The 23,755-nt window shown below is 38.0% G+C and overlaps 1 protein-coding gene across 3 annotated transcripts in view; it reads left to right on the plus strand.

Annotated features, from left to right (window-relative positions):
* Positions 1-23,112, plus strand: part of LOC149926112 (uncharacterized) — a 68,109-nt gene extending 44,997 nt beyond the window's left edge. For all 3 annotated transcript variants that reach the window (XM_090162018.1, XM_090162019.1, XM_090162017.1), the window contains 7 exons: positions 10,416-10,446; positions 11,813-11,844; positions 12,825-12,899; positions 13,438-13,465; positions 20,922-20,953; positions 21,478-21,529; positions 22,962-23,112. In XM_090162018.1, coding sequence (XP_090018144.1) covers positions 10,416-10,446; positions 11,813-11,844; positions 12,825-12,899; positions 13,438-13,465; positions 20,922-20,953; positions 21,478-21,507 — 228 coding nt within the window. In that variant the 3' untranslated portion in view covers positions 21,508-21,529; positions 22,962-23,112. The remainder of the gene's footprint in view (positions 1-10,415; positions 10,447-11,812; positions 11,845-12,824; positions 12,900-13,437; positions 13,466-20,921; positions 20,954-21,477; positions 21,530-22,961) is intronic.
* Positions 23,113-23,755: the final 643 nt, after the last annotated feature.

A 23,755-nucleotide genomic window follows, 5' to 3' on the forward strand; every position in this document is an offset into this window, starting at 1 on the left:
ATGGCTGGTTTCAATGGAAAACAAGGTAATTAATTACGAATCAGCTACAAAAGAACCAGAAATTGCTAACCTAACCTAACCTAACCTTAACCTAACCTAACCTAAACCTAACCTAACCTTATGGTAGAATAAAAACAAATACTGGAGAAAAAACAAAAATGACAAATAGAAAACATTTTATAAGATAATAAGAAACTAAAATCTTAGTTTAGTCTACAACTATTAATACAATCGTCGCGTACCCAACGTCACCCAAAACTAGTATTGGGGCAGATGTAAACTACAGTCATAATTGTACTTACACAATTCACTTTTATTATCTTTGGTTGCTGCTCAGCTATGTGCTCGTTTGAATTTCTAACCGTTTGAATTCCACACCCTTCCTACACCCCCCCCCCCCCCCAAAGTGTTTGCCTGAAAAACTACGTCACAACCGCTTGAGCTACGTCCACCGATAGATGGCGCTAGGACGCGTGGGAAAAATGTTGGGCACATTCTCAGGGTAGTGCTATATCCAGGAAGCGTTAGCTTCTATTATTAATCCAAGATCGCATAGGTTTTTAATGTGGCTCCAGCCTCGGCAGCAGCCAAAATTTAAAAAAACGGACCATAGAGGAAAATACCTCTATTTTCCAAAAGACTTTTTTAAGATCGCTTTTTGCGTGATGAACATCAGATGGCGGCATTGTCTCTACTAATATCAAGAAACTATATAGGTATACACTTGGAATATTTTTACGGCTGTGATGAGGCTCATAGAAACGGGCGTGTCTTGAAGCGGGAAAACTCACGAGAAAAACTCTCGCGCCTGGCGCCTCGCTACCCTAATTCGACGAAAACTCGTCATTAAGCTTAGTCATGGTTATTATATTACTAGCTTACCTGATTATCTCTTTTATAACCATACAAATACCTGAAATTAGGTATCACTAAACTTCTTTCGTGAAGAACGTTATAATCACTTCCAGTAGCGCCGCCAGCAACAGGCCGGGGTAGGCCTGGGCCTACTTGAAATTTTGGAAGGGGCCTCCAAAAGTCGTCTTAAGGGGCCTCTAAAATTTAATATATGAGCCTCCAAATTATTATATATCAGAAAATTTTGTAATTTATTTGCAAAATAATTTATTTATTTATTTATTTATTAATTTTTCGCTTAACGACACTGCTGTTTTTATTCCTTTCGAAGGTACGAGTAACTTTTCTTTGACAGTAGTTTTTTTTTTAGTTTTCATTTTTTGCGAGCTCTACTGTGTCCAAATTGTAACTTTAATTTTAACTTTACAAATAAATGGTTCTTAAACGTACTTCACATTTATTTTCATAATGTTGTAAGTTCTGATGTAAGGAATGTACATGCGAATTACCGAAGGAATGGATGTAAATTGATAGACTGGAGTTCAGTAGTATAAATATTTAAATAACCACTCATTTAATAAGTGTTATCCAGGGGCGTAGGAACGTTCTAGAAGTTGGAGGGGGCAAAGATAAACGAAAAGGGGTCTGGAGAATGGTTTTTAATTTTTAATGGAGTGTAGCTTCTCCGAATGCAAGTGTACTTGTTACTACTATGTAAATTGGCGGGAAAAGACAAATTTAATTACAGTTGAGGTTCTACAAACTGTATATGCTTTTAAAATGATAATTTGAGTCTTTTGAAGATTTCAACTGGCCAAAGGTTGGAGGGGGCAATAAAATTAGTTGCCCCTCCCAGCAAAATTCTAGGGAGGGACATTGCCCCCCTGCCCCTCCCGGTTCCTACGCCCTGGTGTTATCGGTACTTAAAAAAGGATCACCACACACTCTGTTTTAAGTAATGTTTAAAATCATAATTAGTTCTAATTTTTTCGACGCGTACCCATTTTACACAAAACTTGCACTATTTAAATAATCCACGTGAACGGAATTGAAAACATTGTGGTGGGGGGCGTCCAAATGGTTGGCCTATCTCTCCAAAAATCCTGGCGCCGCTACTGATTACTTCAAAATATTAAGTACGATAACAAATTGAGGTTTTTAAATCCATTGTTTTATAAGCCTTTTTTGCGCGGGAAGATCGCCTATTTGTTACCTTGACGACGCATTCTTTTCGCGTCAAACCTCGAGCCAATGAATTTCACGTAGTTAAGCCTCGCCTTTTTCTCGACGCGCTTTCGTATCACCGTCCCAATGGAACCTTAGATATTCCAAGTGTATACCTCTATAGTTTTAATCTATTGGATAACTTTGAAAAAGGTAGCTGGTCTTATCAGTGCTCTCACTTAGAAACAAGATTCAACGAGCTCAAAGATTCAAACGGTATTGTTTCGCGAGTTACGAGAGACTTGAAATTGTTGTTCGTTGTAACGAAGGAGCTTTCAGAAGCTATAGTTAAGAAGTGGTAAGCTATACATTTTCATTTCCTACTAATTAATCCGGCAATGAGGCAGCCGTGCACGGCTAAAGATCCGAAGCCGGTCCAAAGATACAACGCCCAATGACGAAGCCCAATTAAGAACGCATCGTCATCATAGCGTAATGGCGGCAGTCCTGTTCTGCCTGCAGCTTGAGATACATTCAAATCTTGGCCAAAACATCCGCGGATTTTAGGGATATCTAATACAAGTTTTAATCTGTATAACATTTCTATAGAAAACAATTCAATGATACCTTGCTTCACAAGGAACATACAATTAGTGGACTGTAAATAAAATACTCTTTGCGATATTGAAAATATTACCATGGATACCAAAATCTCGTGATGACGAGACATGACCTAAGCTAAACATTGTCAAAGTCAAACTCTGCTTGCCTAACTTCTAGGCAAGTGCTTTATTAGGGCTCTAGCCTCGTTTCGGGGCCCTTATCTTTTAGGGACCCTCCGGGCCTTACTCAGTCTATTGATTAATCCGCCTCTGAACAGGGTACTTCAGTAACGCTCATCATAACATTTGTGAGTGATCTATATCAACATTTTCTACCGTGTGACGTTTTGCGTGCCCGCTTTTGACGTCATCATGACGGCCATTGGAAACATCAGACGTAATGCGCGTCGTTAGTTCAAACCGCCGCCATGTTTGACAATATCGCTAACTCACAAACGAAACCATTCTAACCCACACGACCTCAAATATAATGTCTAACCAATTTTCGTTGGCTTAACCTTGCTACCTTAACCTGATGGAAGTTGGAATGTTTCCCTAGGAACGCTGATAAGCCCCACCCTTTGTTCAAAATATGTTTAATATATTTGGTGGGTGAGGAGTGATCAATTTGTTCGAATAAGAGATACGCCTATGGGTTACTCGAAGCAGGCATTCGAACGACGTTTGCTTTTGTTTGTAATCTGCTACTGCGCTATTGGTTATGCAATATGCATAGCTTAAAAAATTATCTTTGCACCATTTTCCGGCAGTGAAAAGTGGGCTTTCATTTGTACTTGTTCACAACGGCCCCACACCATGGCGTAGCGACGGTGTGGCGCCTGAAGCAAACTTTTAACTTGTGTTAATTTGGTTTTTTGACAAAAAGGAAGTCAACCATTTTTCCCTCTCCCTACCACCACCTCTATCGTGTTATTCAGGGTTCGTAAACGAGCTGGAAAACCTGGAAAACTCAGGAAATTTGAAAATGTTTCCAAAAGGTCAGGGAAAAGTCAGGGAATGTCAAAATTTTCCAAAAGGTCCGGGAATTGGAAAATGATTCCAAAATGTCAGGGAAAAGTTAAGGATTTGGAAAATGATTCCAAAATGTCAGGGAAAAGTCAAGGAATTGGAAAATGATTCCAAAATGTCAGGGAAGTCAGGGAATTTTAAAGTTTTCCAAAAGGTCAGCGAATTTGAAAATGATTCCAAAATCTCAGGGAAAAGTCAAGGAATTTGAAAATGATTCCAAAATGTCAGGGAAGCCAGGGAATTTTAAAGTTTTCCAAAAGGTCAGGGAATTTGAAAATGATTCCAAAATCTCAGGGAAAAGTCAAGGAATTTGAAAATGATTCCAAAATGTCAGGGAAAAGTCAAGGAATTTGAAAATGATTCCAAAATGTCAGGGAAGCCAGGGAATTTTAAAGTTTTCCAAAAGGTCAGGGAATTTGAAAATGATTCCAAAATCTCAGGGAAAAGTCAAGGATTTTGAAAATGATTCCAAAATGTCAGGGAAAAGTCAAGGAATTTGAAAATGATTCCAAAATGTCAGGGAAAAGTCAAGGAGTTTGAAAATGATTCCAAAATGTCAGGGAAGTCAAGGAATTTTAAAATGATTCCAAAATGTCAGGGAAGTCAGGGAATTTTAAAGTTTTCCATAAGGTCAGGGAATTTGAAAATGATTCCAAAATCTCAGGGAAAAGTCAAGGAATTTGAAAATGATTCCAAAATGTCAGGGAAGTCAGGGAATTTTAAAGTTTTCCAAAAGGTCAGGGAAAAGTCAAAGAATTTGAAAATGATTCCAAAATGTCAGGGAAAAGTCAAGGAATTTGAAAATGATTCCAAAATGTCAGGGAAAAGTCAAGGAATTTGAAAATGATTCCAAAATGTCAGGGAAGTCAGGGAATTTTTAAGTTTTCCAAAAGGTCAGGCAATTTGAAAATGATTCCAAAATCTCAGGGAAAAGTCAAGGAATTTGAAAATGATTCCAAAATGTCAGGGAAGAAGTCAGGGAATTTTTAAGTTTTCCAAAAGGTCAGGGAATCTGAAAATGATTCCAAAATCTCAGGGAAAAGCCAAGGAATTTGAAAATGATTCCCAAAATGTCAGGGAAAAGTCAAGGAATTTGAAAATGATTCCAAAATGTCAGGGAAAAGTTAAAAAATTTGAAAAGGGTCTCAAAAAGTAAGGGAATTTTAAAATGACCCCAAAAAAATCAGGCAAATAAATTTTTTAAAGAAAATATTTTTCAAGATTTTTACCTCAAACCATTCATTAATTCTACAAAAATGATCAGGGAATATTGGGCAATTTGGTCAGGGAAAACCTGGAAATGTCAGGGAATTTAATTGCGGAAATTTGGTACTGTAACGTGGAATTCTGGACATTCCTAAGTCCCAAGATTTCCACGCAGAATTCCGCGGTCGTAATGGACTTCTGTTTCTGGGAAATTGGTGCTTGTTTGGCCAGGAAGTGCCGATTCTTCGCTCGGCATATTTCCATCTAGTTTTGGCTTTCACGAATTCCATTTTATCTCCCTTCGTAATTTCATTTTACTGTAAATAAAAGTTTGCCAATGTTTTCAGTTTCATTTGTATTTTATCTATTTTTCGACCCTTTTGCAATGTTAAAGCTCTCTTTCCCTTACCAACAAAATTGTTAGTAATTTATGTATGGAAAACTTTTAAAAAGATGTTCGAGGATTACAGCTTCAGAAATCGGGGTTACGCGGAACAAATGCTTCACTGACTGTAAACTTTATCATTCGGCGGTGGCGCCTTCTATCTTTTTCAAAAAGTGATATATTTTTCCGAATATCGTGTGCTTATTATGGATGCAACCAATAATGTATTGAGGTTACTAAGAATATTTGAGCATAGCATTAACCCCTGGTACCATCCTCACAGCTTTTGTGGAGAAAGTTCGTCTGCATTTAAGGCGCATTCAAGGTTATACCATATGGCAAACTTGAATGGGAAAGCAGACGAACTTAAGCTCCAAAGTAGAGAGCTGCAGAGTAGCGAAAATACCACACCGTTTCCGCTCCGTTTTGTTTCCCGTTATGGTACATATATCCGTTTCCGGTCCGCTTTGTTTCTCGTCCGTTGTTTCCGTCCGTTTCCGGTCCGTTTAGTTTATCACCTATTATTTCCGTCCGTTTCCGGTCCGCTTTGTTTATCGTCCGTTATTTCCGTCCGTTTCCGGTCCGCTTTGTTTATCGTCCGTTATTTCCGTCCGTTTCCGCTCCGGTTTATTTCTAGCCCAATATCTCCGTCCGTTTCCGCTCCGGTTTATTTCTAGCCCAATATTTCCGTCCGTTTCCGCTACGGTTTATTTCAAGCCCATTTTTTCCGTCCGTTTCCGCACCGTTTTGTTTGTCGCCTATCATTTCAGTCCGTTTCCGCTCCGTTTCATTTATCGTCAATATTTTCCGTCCGTTTCCGCTCCGTTTGTTTCTCCGATATTATTTCCGTTCGTGTTCCGCTCCGTTTCATTAATCGTCTATAAAGCCCCATTTTCATGCTCGCTGGTAGCGGGTAAAAATCGACAAAATCCGCTTCAGCTATACACTTTATCACTTTCCGCGTCGATCTGTTTCAAACAGATATTTTAGCTTTATTTTCACGCTTGCGAGTGGCGGAAGCAAATTTTGAGTTTTATCCACTACCAGCGAGCATGAAAATGGGGCTTATTACTTAATGCTCAGTTTCCGCTCCCGTTTAATATTTTGCTTTCCCTCAGTATACACTCTTTTTAGAAACGTTTACTGGGCGCCGCCATTATCGTACAGACAACCAACGAGCCAGTCATCTACCGCAGAAATTTCATCCCCCAAAACCGGTTTTCTCATCACCCTCCCCGTAGACTGTAAGGTAATGGCGGTCGATTTTGAAGGCGCGTTTAAGAGTCTATAGTCTTGAAAAATGAGGAAAAATTATTATTTACCTGAATACAGAAATTTACAGAAACAATTATTATTTATATAGAATTGAATGTAAAACTAAAACTTTACGGCAAGCTGGGTCACCCCGCCAATTTATTCCCCCTTTTCGCTAAACGGCGTTTGTACCTTTTGCGATTCTTCGCATTGATGTACCCAACGTTGTCGTAGAGAAAAAGGCTTCAGTTGAAGTTATGTTTCCCATGAGCCGGTGAAGAAGGGGGATTATGATCTCACTGTCTGGAAAAGTGGGAGACCCAATCAGCAGCCAAGAGAGAAATGAAAACAGTGTCCATGCTTCAATATATGACGTTTTTTTTTCGGAATTTTGTTCCGATCCCGTTCTATTACAAAGGTTTTGGAAAATTTTACTCCGATCCCGTTCCGCTATAATGATTTTTCGGAAATTTGCTCCGATCCCGTTCCGTTACAAAGATTTTTCGGAAGTTTGCTCCGATCCCGTTCCGTTACAAAGATTTTTCGGAATTTTGCTCCGATCCCGTTCCGTTACAAAGATTTTTCGGAAATTTGCTCCGATCCCGTTCCGTTACAACGATTTTTAGGAATTTTGCTCCGATTCCGTTCCGATACAACAAATTTTCGGAAATTTGCTCCGATTCCATTCCGTTCCTCTACTTTCTTATAAATTAGCTCCGATTCCGTTCCAGCGCCGCGGAACGGAACGGAGTCCGCGGAAACGGAATAATTTCCGCTCCGTTGCAGCTCTCTACTCCAAAGGCTGCGAGGATGGGAATCATAATCCTGTAGTCCAATATTCTTAGTAACTTCAATACATTCTTGATGCAACGGATAACCGGAACCGGGACCTGGAACCGAGAAGAACCGAGTAAATTCTAGGAACCGGAACCGATAATATAAAAATTTGATAACCTTATCCTTATCCGGAACCGGAACCGATATTTATAAAACAAATGATAACCGAAACCGGAACCGGAACCGAGTTTTTCATTGTTTTAAATGGTTTTTAAACGGTTCTATAATTTTATTTACCAATATTTAGCGCATGTTGAAATTAAGTAATTAAACTAACTAATTTACTATAAGTTTTTCATATAAGCTCATCTTTATCCTATCTCAGATAACTCTATGTGGGTTTCTACGTAACTGTCAACTGACACACACTTACGTATCCTCAATTGAAAATGGGCTCGTCCTCCAAATTTTTGCTTTAAAAACTGCCATAATCCGCGATAGTTTTAGTTTTATTTCCTTCAGTAGGAAAACTCGACACAATTTCAGATATGTAGCTAAGGCACTAGTGTGCCTTCCGAGCAATTATTTTGTCGGGCAATGGGCAAGCATAATTTTTTATCCCCTTCGCAACCGACTTAGAGGAGAAAAAGCAGAAAAGCCAGTGGCGTAAATAACGCCCCGGGAGACTCCGGAATGTGGTTGGGGGGGGGGTCTTTCCAACGAGGGGCCCCCAAATCGCCTATGGGACTGTGTACAGTCTAGAACAGCGGTTCCCAATTTTATTTTGCTATGGAACCCTAAATTATCCACCTAATTCTGGCGGAACCCCAACTCATTTTTTTTACTCATCTTAAACTCTTGACACAAACAAAGATGGCCGCGCTGCGAATTCTCGGAACCCTTGTGACCCTTTTACGGAACCCCAGGGTTCCGCGGAACACCTTTTGGGAACCGCTGGTCTAGAAAATCTAAAATTTCATTTGCTTACATTTCACAAATGACAATGCTTATTGAACGAAATAATATGGACTCCATTTAGAACGATATAATCAACTGAAATCAAAACGAGTCATAGAAATCCCGTCTTCACATTTTTCAATGAAATGAGGCAGGGGCGTAGGAACCAGGGGGCAATGCCCCTCCCTAGAATTTTGCTGGGAGGGGCAACTAATATTATTGCCTCTTCAACTTTTTGGTCAGTTGAAATCTTCAAAATCTCAAATTCTCATTTTAAAAGCATATAAAGCTTATAGAAGCTCAACTGTGTCTTTTCCCGCCAATTTTCATAGTAGTCAAACAGTACCACATGCATTCGTTGTTAGTACTCCTATAAAAATTCAAAACCATTCTCATTTTATTATTGTGGATTTGTGTATCTTAAATTAATAAACGACTCTAAAGACTAAAATACACTTCGTATGATAACTGTTGTTACTGTTAATGCCTTAATGACATTCGCGACCGATTACTCACATCGATAAAGCAAAAATTTAGGAACCGAAACCGGATCCGGAACCGAGATAGTCCAAAAAAAGTGGAACCGTTGCATCCCTAGTGCGTATATACTTTTTTGCACGTGTTCACGTTTATCTTAGTTGTAATTTGTATTAAGATATTTAAAGGAAAAGTCCAGCTTCGGTAAAACTTGGGTCTATTTGAAAGATCATGTCTAAATATACTCAAAAATATCAGTCGTAAAATTGTATCTTTTTTAATGACGATAAATTAATTTTTAAACGAGCGAAATTTACCCGGCAAGCGAGCTGCCATTTTCTTTCGCCTTCCCTCCGCAGACCGCACGCGGAGCAAGCGCGCGCGGGGAACAAAGCGCTGTTATAGCGTGAACAGCGCGTGATTAAAGTCCTAAAACGTCACCGCGAAAGAAAATGGCAGATTGCTTGGCGGGTAAATTTCGCTCGTTTAAAAATTAATTTATCGTCATTAAAAAAAGATACAAGATATTTTTGAGTATATTTAGACATGATCTTTCAAATAGACCCAAGTTTTAACCAACCTGGACTTTTCCTTTAAATTACTGTTAAGAAACTCCAAATAACGTTTAATTTTCTGATTATAATAAAAAGTAAATATTGTATTATTCTAACATAACTCCAAACTGTTAGAATGAAAATAACTTTTGGCATTTGAACAATATAAATTAAGTATTTTCCTGATGCATTGCCTTTTCACCTTCGTATTAATATTCTTCGCTATTTTACTAAGTTTTAAGTGGGTGTGAAAGTTAATTACTTTAGGGACGGGGAAATTTAAATGATATAGTCAGTGGCGTAACTATAGGGTGGCAGGGCTGGCAAAATGCCACGCCCGACCCGAGAGGGCCCCGGCCCAAGCAGCCGCGAGTTCAGAAATAGCCTAACTTTTTTTAACAAAATATTGTACCTAGGTACTTAAAAATGTGACGATTTTTACTGGGAGGGCCCCATCCAAAGAATTTGCCACGGGCCTCAGATTGTATAGTTACGCCACTGGATATAGTTCAAACCAACCTCTTGGTCAAACATGTGATCATTCAAATCTGGGAGAAGTGTTACATCAGGGTCAAATATGATCATGGATGAGGCACCTTCGAACCAGCAACTCGATCGCGTTGGAAGACGACAGTTGCAATGAACCAATGAGATACGAACCTGATTTGGTTTTGTTTTAGCCGTTAGGTTTCGATTGGTCATTTTTTAATCATTCCTGAACTAAAAAAATTTCATGTGTTTACGTAAACAGTGGTGTAACAAGGGTGTGGTGCCGAGGCCAAATTCTAGAAATGCGACCTTTTTGGCTAAAAACACACCTAAAATTGAACAATAGCAAATTTTCATCGCGGGGCGTCTAGTTCAAGTGGCGATGGCCGCCGCGGTATTGTACTCTTCAACTGTTACTGTTAAAAGGGTCATGGTAAATTGCATGGCTTAAAAGCACGTTGGTTTTCCCAGGGACAGATGGCAGACAAAATAGCTATCGAATGTGATGACAAATCCGAGATTGAACTTAAAAAGTCGGTAAGTTAACACCCACGGATTGACTACTAAGTTTCTGGTGTCATTGCGATGATACGAAAGTGAAATAATCCTCATTTCAAAGAAATAGTTTAAACCTCAGGAAATCTAATCAATTTTTTTCATTTTTAGGCGATTGGAGGTCGGCCGGACGAGAGAAGAGGTTTTTCGAAATTTATACTTCCTATAATTCCCGCTTCGAAGTGCTCTGTTTTTTCAACTACGACCTTAAAAATGGCGACTTTTTATTCGGAAATTCGGACACACCTGCCGTAAATGAAACTTCTGAAACAGTAAAATTGGTCCTAGGACAGTCGAATGTGTGATAGAGCGATCTCTGCGTGTTACCTTATAGAGTGGTTGATCCCGATTGACTGTGACACCAGGCCTCTAGCTCCGGGCTGGCAGGGATACCAAAGGAATCCGATTTTTTTCCGGAGCGATCTGAGAGCGCTCGGAGAAGCCCAATGCAAATCGCTATTAGTTAGAAAGCATATTATGAATTTTTCAAAACATTTTTAACTCAATCGGCCTAGCTACTAATAACATTCAAACTAGAGGTCGGGGATGGTTAACTTTTATTCAATAGATAAAGCTCTCAAAATTATTCGTAAAATGTTTTGATCAAGTAATTTATATTTCCGTATTATCCGATTAAATTTTTGATAAATTTTGTAAAATTAATCGGAAAAATGACGTTTTTTTCGATAAAAAGCTCAAACTTTACGAATAATACATGTTTTTTAATCATATTCCGAAACATTAACCGGTAAATTTCTTTGTTTACATTTTTCCCCGCAAAAAATCTATTTAAACATGAATAACGATTAACCGTCCCCGACCTCTAATTCAAACGAAACAATATTTCCCCATCGAAATAAAGGACCCCGCACATTTAACATTAGGAATGGCTTTCGGTTAATTTTTCTGAAATTTGGGTGCAATATAGTTTTCGTCATGCGGCACACTGTTTCAATGAGACGAAACGCTGTAATATGTACGGTTCGGCCACTAGAGGGCTTCGAAAGTCGAGAAATCGGAACAGTAATTGTGGGATTTTATTCCTGAAAATAGGAATAGTTACAAAAAATATCAGTCTTGCGGTAAAAATTCAAACAGGTGGCGCTTTTTCGTTCCCTTCTCAATAAAAATATTGGCTTATATTTAAAAAAAATACTGTTTTCGGTTAATTGTTTTACCGCAAGACTGATATTTTTGGTATCGCCGTTGCAAACTATTCCTATTTTCAGGAATAAAATCCCACAAATACTGTTCCGATTTCTTGACTTTCGAAGCCCTCTAGTGGCCGAACCGTACATTTTACAGCGTTTCGTCTCATTGAAACAGTGTTCAGCATGACGAAAACTATATTGCACCCAAATTTCAGAAAAATTAACCGAGAGCCATTCCTAATGTTAAATGTGCGGGGTCCTTTCGATGTGGAACTTCAAACAGTAGCGCGCTTCGAGCGTATATGAGGGAACAATAGTGTTTTTTAAAATTGATGAGATTTCAATTGTTCATTTCAGGTGTTGGCCAAGAAGGGGGACGGAGGTTAAAGGTAATTATTTCCATCGAACTACATCGACTGAGAAATGGCACAGTTTTTAAAAACTCCACAGCCCCGCCACTGCGATAGTGGCCTCTTTATCAAAGATTGTACGTAGTTGCAGTCAGAAAACTGCAATTGCTAGATGCTTGACAGTCAAACTGAATGCAGTTTGTAGTTTATAAATTAGATGCAGTTAAATTGCAGTCTTCATGGTTTAGACTAAAATTTTACTGAAATTTACTAAAGTTCAGTGCACCAACTTGTAGCTAAATTTGAAACTAGCAGCCCCAAAAACATCCCAACCGAATATAAATAGTAGCTTCTTACTTTTGCAAGGGTGATCGAAACTTTGAGGGAAATATACATACATTTTTGAAACCAAATACTTTTCATTTTATATTTGATGATTGTCATAAGACAAACAATTTGAAAACGACAAATCGTACAATTCTAAACAGCAGTTTTATTGAAAATATATTTTCGCAGTGTGAAGTTCATAATACTGAAGTTCTGATAGTTTCATCTAGATGACCTTAAGAAATTACCGAAAGTGTGTCAATGGAAGCGTTTTTGAACTGAATGTTACACGCGAATTAAACCTTTGGAGAGATTGTAGCACAAAAGTAGAAACAGTGACGCCTGGTGAGCGCTCCTAGAACTAATGAAGCGCTGGAGAATGCTTGCAGGCTTATTGATATTTTCCCCTTCGACGGAAAAACTACAGCCATCTATCTACGTTTTCATACAAAGCACGAAAGAACAATTGAGAAAGTGCATGGGCACATCATCCATCCTAGTCTCGCGTTCTACGCGCTCTTCCCGATATCATCATTCAGTAAATCTTTAGCATTGGGAAATATAGGAACTGGTACACTTTCGGTAGTTAAGTCACTTTTGAAATTACTAAATCGAGTTGCAAATATCACAAAATTTAATTTGGCAACATTGCAAGTCACTGAATAAAGCCATTTTTTTTATTTTGGTCCCAGGACCGTCCGTTCATTGCCGGAGATGATATCTCTATCAAGGCTACAAAAAATTCAAAAATTAAATTGGATGAATCGGTAAGTTAACTCTCGTTTGACAGCTAAAGCAATTTATAGCCTTGACGCGTTTTCACCTGGTAGTCATTCAATTACAGGCCCTATAAACCTCTTGGATCCCTAAACCATTATCGACCTGATTACGTAGTTCACACATACGAGCTTGGTGTTGTAGGTATCTTCCAGATAACGAGGAATCTTCTTCGCCAACTAATTTTTTATTGAAAATTAATACGTTATCAAAAGTAGAAAAAGCTTTAACTTTGGGGAATTAATGGCAAATTATTAAATATAAAACTGACTGTTATGAACTCTCGCTTAGTTTCTGGAGGTACTTATTTTATTTGAGATCAAACACGCTTTTTGACGGGTATTGATCGCCATCAAATTCACCTGGTACTCATTCTGTCAACAGAACGCGTTGTAAGTTAGCTTCCCCTTAAAGGAGCTCGCGCTAAAAATGACAAGGTGCGAACCTCTTTAAGCGCGCGCATTTTGAACTAGACATGCGGAATGTCGATACTGTTATTACAAACGATTCTATTTTACTTCATTTTAGCCGATTGGTGGCAGAACTACGTCCACAGGTATGGATATATTTTATATATTTTTCGCTTCAAAGGGATCTGTTAGAAATTTCCCAACTAAAAAAGCCATACCTTTAAATCATACGTCACAATATCAGCTTTGACATGGCGAAGAACACCCTTGTCGAAGCCCAACCGATAATGGCCGATCTTAAGTAGACGGAGATCTACATCTCCGTAAAATTTAAAAAGAATTAATAAATAGCGTGACCTCGACCTTGAAAATGTCGATACGACCTTCAAAATGGCGATCTTCAGAATTGGAAAGTTTGGAATCCTTGGCTTGGAGCTGGACTTGTTAATAATACTAATAATATATACAAAATGTATTATATAACAGTTATAATGTTCTTTATTCTGCGATATTCTCACCCTTGCACAAATTATGACCAAAATTGTGACGCCCATTTTTGTTTTACTAGAATCCAAGTCTTATTAAAGACATAGTATGGCCCTATCTCGGGCCATATAAAAAAGAGGTGCCCAAATTTCCAAATTTAAAATATAGCCATTTTGAAGGTCGAGATCACCATTTTCAAGGTTAAATGGTCGCAAACAAAACAAGATTTTAGTATATTTTCGAAATCAACATTTACTTTTAGACGGTAAAAAAAATGAGGCTGGATCAAAAGTTTAAAACTAGAATCATTAATTTTAAATGTAACTCTCGGCTTGAAAAGGGACCGCGGCCCGAAAGCTGGACAATGTAAATAAACAAAAAAAAATTTTAACCATGAAGTATCTTGGCTTTTAAAATACTGTTGTTTTTATTTTTAAAACTAGAAGTTAACCAGGGAGGGAACACCGAATTGATTGATATTTGAGCATGCGCAGACGCCACAGGGACTGTATTTTGTTTGTTGCCGAGAGACAAATATCTATAGCAGACACTAATCACGATGCTTCATGAAGCACGAGGCGCCATCTAAATACATTGATCCGATTTGATCGCCATATTTCCAAATTAAGGCTTGATAAAATGCTCGTTTTACTATAAGCTTAGCTAAATCTTTAAACTTTGTTTATTGAAAGGCAAATTATGAATTGAGATGAATCATCATAGACGTGGAAAACGCGGACCGGCGTTAGGGTGTGCGGGGGGAGAGTTTCGTTTGGCCGACTTCTCATTTGGCCGACCACCAAATACACGTTACGCCGACTGTGCATTTGACCGACTGCTCATTTTTCCGACTACTCATTTGACCGACTGCTCATTTGACCGACTGCTCATTTGCTCGACTGCTCATTTGGCCGACTGCTCGTTTGGCCGACTTCTCGGTTGGTCGACTACTCATTTGGCCGACTAATCATTTGGCCGACTATTCATTTCGCCGACTACTCGTTTGGCCGACTGCTCATTTGGCCGACTGCTCATTTGGCCGACTGCTCATTTGGTATTTGGACGATACTAGGTGCGTTTGGCTAGGTACTGTGCTCTAGGTCGCATTTTAGAAGGCCCAGCTTGGTTATAAAGAACGGGGCTGGGGGGGCGCCGGTCCGGCCCCCAGCGCTCGAGCGAAGTGAGTGCGCGGCGCCATCAGGCGCCAATACTTAGAAATCATTGCCCTTTCTATAAGTCAACCTAACACTAAAGACATAGAGAAGGACAGGCTATGGTATAAGAGTCGGTGAAATGAGCAGTCGTTCAAAAGAGCAGTCGGCCAAACAAGCAGTCGGCCAAACGAGCAGTTGGCCAAACGAGCAGTCGGCCAAACGAGCAGTCAGTCAAACGAGCAGTCGGCCAAATGAGCAGTCGGCCAAATGAGCAGACGGTCAAATGAGTAGTCGGTAAAATGGGCTGCTCATTTGGCCGACCAGAATTTCGGCTAAAAGAGTAGTCGGCCAAATGAGTAGTCGGCCAAATGAGTAGTCGGCCTAATGAGTAGTCAGCCAAATGGTCTGCTCATTTGGCCGACCGAAAAGTCGTTCAAATGAGCTGTCGGCCAAATGGGCATTCGGACATATGAGCAGTCGGCCAAATGAAAAGTCGGTCAAATGAGGAGTCGGCCAAATGCACCCCACCCTGTGCGGGGCCCTAGGCAGCAAGAGATGAGCTAAGAGCCCAAAAATAGTTTTTGCCTTCTGAAGTCGGTAATTTATTTTAACGTCTACTAATCGGAAAAAAATCAAATCGATTGAATTTTGGAAGTGGTGATTTCAGGAACGTACTTCCTCCAATCACAGAACATATTTTTGAAGCAGTTTTGAGGTAAAACGTTCTATTAGATTTTCCGCTCAGTGCGCCACCTATGAAACAAATTTTCTTCCTTTTTTAAATTTGGCGCGAAGATTGATTTTAAAAAACAGCAAATTAATGAGTCTAGAATTTGTACTTTTTTTTCGAAATTTTGTTGAAATTTATTTGCACAATTTTTGGTTACACGGTATAAGCCAATAAGAAAAGGAATACATTGAAACATATTTACCTGGTTAATTTATCATCTATCGAAAAGAAATTGCCAGTTGCAAAATAAAAAACTAATCAGTGGGAATTTTCTTTTTTTAAATGAATCGCTAGGCTCCTAGTTAAAATGCTTTTTAGTTAAAAGTAAACCATTACACGTATTGGTTGAGAGTGCATTCCAGTAATCTGTTTTTATTAGGTTTAAATGAGAAAAAAATCTCAATATCTGCCCTTGAGTGTGGTAAAGAAATAAGCGCCTTTGAAAAACTGGATCAAATAGTTGATTTTATAAAATAAAAAGTGGTCTTGCCCAACTTGTTAAACTGTTGCTCTTACGTCACAAGACCCAGCTTTATTAGTGTATTCCTCGCACGAGCGATTTGCACGCGCTCTAGAAAAAGCTATATTCCTCGCGACTGTAGCGCGCGCTCGTAGGCTTGTCAAAGTAAGAGACTGTGACGTAAGAGCAACATTTCAACAAGAAGGCCACGTTATTTTATAAAAAGAACTATTGGGAACAACTTATTTTTTGACACTTCATTCGAAAACCCCTAAAAAGAGGTCTCCGGAGAGTTACTCTATTAAAATGTTCGAACTCGTTTGACTGAACTGTTCGAAAAATATTTATCTAAACGAACCAGACTTGGTATATTACCGGAAACGGTTTCTCTTGGTTCTAACCAAGCTACTCTCGTTAAAAACTCGTAGTTAAAGGAAAATCTGCTCCTAATTTTTGAGCCAAGCTCTTCGTAAAAGTCGATTACCCTCGAGTAAAAGTGACCTAACACCGCAAAATTTTCGTTTTGAAAACCAAAACATTTGAGAGAGTTGGCCGTTTTCGGTCTATCAAAATCTGGCAGTTTTGCTTGCCTTCCGGCCTGTATCTCCATACCGAAAATGGCCGACAATTACGCCGCCGAAAATATTTTACTAAACTGATCGGCGGCGTTTTAGACCGTTATTTTCAATTATCGACTAAGTCTATATTTCAGCATACGTCCCTACATAAACATTGTTCATCGTAAAGTAAATTGGTTTTATTTTTAATTAGAAACCGATCCATAATGGATATTCAACATTAAAACAATTTTAACGCGAATTATAAATGGAAAATTATTGATCTCGTGAGAAAATGGGAATCTGAATAGTGAATAGCCAAGGCTTAGAGGATCATGAATCCATGATGAATCTACCCGCGGAGTATATTTAGAGCTCATCTTTTCCCCCCATTTCCACATCTGCTGCGCGTATATTGGCAATTTACCGGTTTGGTCGTGGAAGACGTCAACTCAGCTTGAGATACTTTTAGGCCTTTTTTGGGTCGCGCTCTAACCTCAACCACTTGTCGTATTTTAATTCTGTAAACTGATTTAAAATCAGCGTGTTTCACTTCATAGGCCCGTCTTTTCCCGATTTATAATTTAATCAATAACGCCGAGAAAATATAAGTTTTTGAAGCCAGGAAATTACGGTTTCGAGGCATCCATTTTCCCTCTTAAGTTTCAGTTTGGCGCGCATGCGCAACGGGAACGGGTTTAAATTTGGTGGCGGCTTTAATGCCGCGTGCCCGCGTGAAATGTTAATTTTCATATTCTAACATGTTTAAACATCTATAATGATTTAAAACGAACAAATCTTCGATGATAAAAGGTAAATAATATAGTTGGATTTCATTTCAACCTAAGTTTTGTCACTTTACGGTATTTGGTAATTCTAAATCGATTTAAATAAAAGTTAGGTTAAAATTTTGGGCATTGGGTATTATCACTGGCATAATTTAGCAGCCCGACTTTTCGGAATTTCGCTTGGAATTCGGTAACAGCTTCATGGCTTATAGTCAATGTAAAAGCACCGTAATATCGAATACAGGATACGTATTATCTTTGGTTGAACTAAACTATCAGTATTTTTGAATGTTCGATTTTTGACGGCTGTTAAGTTTGACAACTAATAATTTTCGAGCTTTAAAATTTGAAATGCCAAGGAGGCAAAACGACGGGCTGAGTATTTGCGCAGCAAAGGTAATAAGTTTAATGTGGTTGAACTAATATAACAATATTTTTTGAGTTTTAAATTATTTTTCTATGCAGGCCTTAGTTCGGCACTTTTATTAGAGACACTACAAACATTTAATTTTTAATTTTAGAAAGCACTAATATTTTAACAAATTATAAAATTGGGATGTAATTCTTGTAAAGCCCCACGTCTCATAAATGGGCATATATTATAACAAAAACAGTTCTTCGAACTGAAAAAACAGTTTAGAGCTCGTTAAAGGGAATATAACCTCAGGTATTTGGTGTGGAACACCAACGCTTGCAGCTCTGGCCGCTCTTGCCTTTAGCTTTAAAAATGTTGGGCGCCACTGTACAGGTAAATTTTAAAAATTGAAGGGGTCTTCCATAAAGATTGCTTTGCAGGTTATATTCCCTTTAAATGTGCAGCCTTAAAGGGACATATATTATTTTTATTGTTGATTAATATGTCAAATTCATTTAAAGTATTAAAAAATATTCCTGAGAACAACAGAATGACGTCATTCCGCCTTTCAAATCACAGTCCACTGCTCCTCCAATTTTTAACACAAAATCTTTTATCCAATTTTGCCCACAAAGGTATCCATATTTATATTTATTTTCTTCCCTACACATTTAACATAAAAAAAATTAAAATTTATTATTATTTATTATTTATTTATTGCAATAATCTGCAACAAAAATAAAATAATAATAAGAATAAATTTTTAAACTTTTATGTTAAATGTGTAGGGAAGAAAATAAATATAAATATGGATACCTTTGTGGGCAAAATTGGATAAAAGATTTTGTGTTAAAAATTGGAGGAGCAGTGGACTGTGATTTGAAAGGCGGAATGACGTCATTCTGTTGTTCTCAGGAATATTTTTTAATACTTTAAATGAATTTGACATATTAATCAAACATAAAAATAATATATGTCCCTTTAAGGCTGCACATTTAACGAGCTCTAAACTGTTTTTTCAGTTCGAAGAACTGTTTTTGTTATAATTTCAGTTAGTGCTCGGAATTGTTTATTCATTATCCACAAATTTTCCGATTTATTTAAAAAACGTTGGTAAAAAGAATATCATTTTAACTTATTTAATTATGTTTTTTACGCAACCAAGCATTTATTTCAATAAAAGTGGTATTTATTTAAATAATTGTTTGTTTTATTTAAATAATAGGCTTATTCACTTTCGATTTTTTAAACATTTCACAATTTTTATTCAACTATTGGTTATTTAAATAAATATTATTTAAATATCGCCGAGCTTATTTTATTCATGGATAAAAATTAATCGAATGCCGAGCACTACTTGGTCTAAAGACTATAGTGTACAATCAGTATCAATCTCTAAATAATTAGTGTAATAGAACATAGTAAGTTTAGAGGTCGGGGATGGTTAACTTTTATTCAATAGATAAAGGTCTCAAAATTATTCGAAAACGTTTTGATCAAGTAATTTATATTTCTGTATTATCCGATTAATTTTTTGATAAATTTGTAAAATTAATCGGAAAAACGACGTTTTTTTCGATAAAAAGCTCAAATTTTACGAATAATTCATGTTTTTTAATCATTTTCCGAAATTTTAACCGGTAAATTTCTTTGTTTACATTTTTTCCCGAAAAAAAACCATTTAAACATGGATAATGATTAACCGTTACCGACCTCTAAGTAAGTTGTCCGCCTCAAAGTTCCAATCCCCTTAAAAAGACCAATCCCCAATGTCCCTGGTATCTTGCGTTCAGATTCTGGGGAAACCCCGGAAAGATACAATAGCTGAAAACTATTCGTGAGTTCTGAACCGTTAACAGAACGGCCCAGGACCGAGCTGTGACGTCACGAAAAAGTTCTGGATAGTTCAGAACTTTTGTACGAATAGTTGTCATTCAAATTAGGATCGTCCGATTTGACGTACGCAGCCCGATGTGCAGACGAATTTTAGAGATTTTAACCTTGAGTTCCGGCCAGTACTTGCTCTTGAGCAGGTACCGTTAGAACGGTTCCGAATGGTTCAACAAGAGGTTCTTGTCTGCGAATAGTTTGCATTTGGGTAGTTCTAGAATTTGTTTTTGCCGAATAGTGCGCATGGGGACTGGTTGAACGGTTCAGAACTCACGAATAGTTTTCAGCTAGTAATAGTACTTTATCTCCCCGCTGGTTTAAGAGGTTTTTTCCCCCGAGCTCTGCGGTTTCCCCTTCCATAAAAACCTTTCGAGGTTAACGGTAATAGTGATTGTAGGGAGCTGTGGGCTAGCGTGGTATGAAGGGCTGGCCACCACCTTCTTACGCATTTTAGACCGGCCACCTGAATTCATGGCTTTAAAAGTCGCTTGATGACTTCGGCCTAAGGTGGTGCCTTGGGTATTAGCCCAGCTGATTATTACTTAAGAAATCACAAAAGGGAAACCCCGCGATTGCATGAGATAAAATTGAAAAGTCGCTCGGAATAACACTGCCACTACGGTTTCTTTCGGAAGCCCGGAGGAATACCCGGGTCACGTGATGGAAGAGGAGGAGCTACGTCAAATTCGGCTCAAATATCTCAAACGATTCTCTGGACTTTAATTAGAATCCATCTTTTCACTTTTTCAAAAATCAAAAGTCCCCAACGCCCCACAGCGTTCTCCAAATCAAAAATAAACTACTCGACACGCGGAATCAACGGCAAACATTCTTCAAATTGCATTGCTCGCCAGCGATCCTATCGAGTGAATCGCGAAACGTTTTCACCCCAAATACAAAGAGCGTGAGTTGACCAGCCAAAGATACGAGGCCAAATGGTGTTCCCTTGTTACATCGCGCGCCAGTTAACTATTTGGCTGGAAATATGTCGCAGAAGGGGGTATTAGAATCCAGTAGTGTATTTGTCCAAGGCTCTAGCCAATTGACTCTGGGAAAATTAACCAGATTTGATTGTATGATTTAAAAAGGAAGGAGCTTAATCTGAATTCACTCCTAAATTTTTCGACGCCATTGGCTTTTTTCTAGAAGAGTTGGTTTAAATTTAACTTTTCTTTTTTTCAGGTGTTGCCCCAAAAGAGGAACGCACTGAAGAAGTGAGATTTTTTAACGGATTATATTTCATTGTGTATTGGAATGTACCAGAACATTTAAGCCTAGTTCACACTATACAATTAATTGGGCCACTTAATTGAATCCAACTAATTGTAAGCAAGAAAATTGAATAGTGTGAACAGAAAAATTGTATCTATTGTTCCAACCTTTTCTGTTCACACTGTACAATTTTCTTGCTTACAATTACTTGGATTCAATTAAGTGGCCCAATTAATTGTATAGTGTGTGAACTGGGCTTTAGAGCAGTTGACACTAATTAATTTAATTTTAGCAAAATGTCTCGAAATGAGCGTATCAGAGATTTCATTAACAAAAATAAAATTTCCAAAATGTTATAGACGTATTGAAAATAGTATTTCAAATAATATAGTATTTTATTTTAATCAAATCAAACCCAACACTGTCCATCTTTGGAAAGCGGCGGGGATTTGTTCTGGGACACATTCCGCAATCTTGTCACCTTCTCCCCAATCTAGTATTTGACATTTATGTTGGTTTCTTGTAGGAAAATAGTTCCGGTTACGAAACACCTTGATTGTAGTTGAAGAGAGAAGAGAGTAAGTAATTTTAATGGATTCAAGTCTTGCCGAGGCCCGGAATAGCGTGAACGCGGCCCCGTTAAGCCGGGCAAATCTCTTTTAGGGTTTGAACATTTACCTCGTTGGCGCACGAGATTTCGGATTGTTAATCAATGATAAAATTAGCGAACTAGTAGATTATTCCATTATAAAAAGGGATAAAAAAGCTAAACCCTAAACAAATTTGAAGAAAATTTAAAAACTTACATAGCTCGGACCGATAGGTCTTCGAGCAAACAAAGACGCGAAACTCGGACCAAATAGGTCTTCGAGTGAAAAACTAAATTATATTAAATAAATACCCAGAATTTCCAACGGTAGACCGGTTTCGTCCTAGTTGGAACTCATCAGTACCGTGCGAAAAATCTGGCTTGCGACTATTGACATTCATTTTGCGCGTGAAAATACCTCTACATGTTATGGTCAAAATAGCACGCAAAGAAGGCTGTGAGCCCAAGACGTGTACCTGTAGTGTCGCGCGCTAAAACGTAATTTCAAAATCCGTCAATTAAACCGCAAAGAGATAAGCTTGGTTTCCACCAACGCGCGTAAGAGCGCGTCATAATGTTAATTTTTTGTCGCGCGTAAAAACATTTGCACGTTTCAAAGTTGAGTGTCGCTTTTTGACGCGTGCTGGTGGAAACCAAGCTTTACGCGTAAACATTAAAAATTTCAAAACGAGTTGCGTAGCAACGGAAAGCCGAATTGGGGGAGAGTGGTGGAGAATAGTAAATCAATACCACGATTTCCATATGAAGTCTATGGGAAGGAATTTCTGGGATTTGCATTTATTATTTTTAACTTAAATTTTGTTCGGGATTTTAGGTTATGTCGGACCCCTCGTTTAGGGCAATCATAACCTGTATTTATAGACTGGAAACTTTCGCCTGGTTTCACCAATGCACTGCGCTGTTTATCCCAGTTGCCGTATACCTACTTTCGCGAGTATTAATCCCTTCAGAGAGATTTCTGTCCCTACTTCGTATCAGAAGCTTATCACGATAGGAGTATTCAAATATGAAGTTTAGAAAACGTAGATAGGATTTGAATTAGGAGGGGTCGTTACCAACGACTTGTTTCGTTTCTGTCCCGTTGCCCGTTGGTTACAAAAACATTGAAAGATCTCCTATAACATGTTTCGAACGTAATAGTCGCTCTGAATGGCCTATTTGTTTGATATTAATCATAATTCGGATTAGCTGGTCAGCATGTTCCCTATGGGAAAGGGTGAATTGCGAATACAATTTGAGCTTCCGCATTTGAATCATCCCGTCACGATGAGCTCCAGTTCGTACTTCATACCGGTATATTGCATTTATAAACCTTCGCGCTGACAGCCACTGATTATGGCAAATGCCAATTATTTATTCTTTTGTTATTACTTTAATTACTTAAATTTTATATTTTACAGATCGGAGAATTGCGACATCCAGGGCCTTTCAATTATTATTGTTTTCTTCTAATTGCGCTTTAACGAGTGTACCTTAACAGAATGAATTCGGAAATAGTTTTTTTCTCTCAAAATTAATTACCAATAAAACAATTAGTTTAAAAAACGTTCATTTTAAACAGTCATACAATTATTACAATTTAAATAGGTTTCTTTTGAAATTAGTTGTGAAAAGGCTAAGGCCACCTACTACCAACTTGTTATATTTCATGACCTAATATCTCAGTGACAAATTGGTTTATTCCGACCATCCAATTTCATTTAAGGTTTTCGAGTATGCTCTTCAAGTTGTTCCTTGACAGTTTTCGTCTACCACCTAGCGTTTAAAAATACAAATTCCAAAACCGTGAACCATGTCACGATTTTTCCATATAACTACGACCTTCCCTGATAGTGTCCATCCTAAAAATTTAACATTTCTAGGTTATATAGGTTTTGAAAAAAATGCCTGGGTGATCAAATTAAAACACCCTTTATACAGAAAAAGATTACTTAAGGAACTCACTTATCTCTGAGGCAAAAAAACTCAAAATTTACACCTTACATTTTTAATACACACCCGCGGATGGTGGGCATTTTTCGGGTAACCAGTTATTTTACAAGAAAATATGGTTTTCAGGTAACTACAGAGTGTAATTTTTACATTTGAAATCGAAAAACCAAGTGTATGTTTCCAGGCTTTGACGGGTAATTCGTTCTATTGAAAAGTATCTCAACCTTGCGGAGGTACGTGTTTCATTTGGGATAGTTACTGA

Source organism: Leiobunum rupestre, chromosome 10 (assembly GCF_980474605.1).
Source record: "Leiobunum rupestre chromosome 10, qqLeiRupe1.1.hap1, whole genome shotgun sequence".
NCBI classification, from domain to species: Eukaryota; Metazoa; Arthropoda; class Arachnida; order Opiliones; family Sclerosomatidae; genus Leiobunum; species Leiobunum rupestre.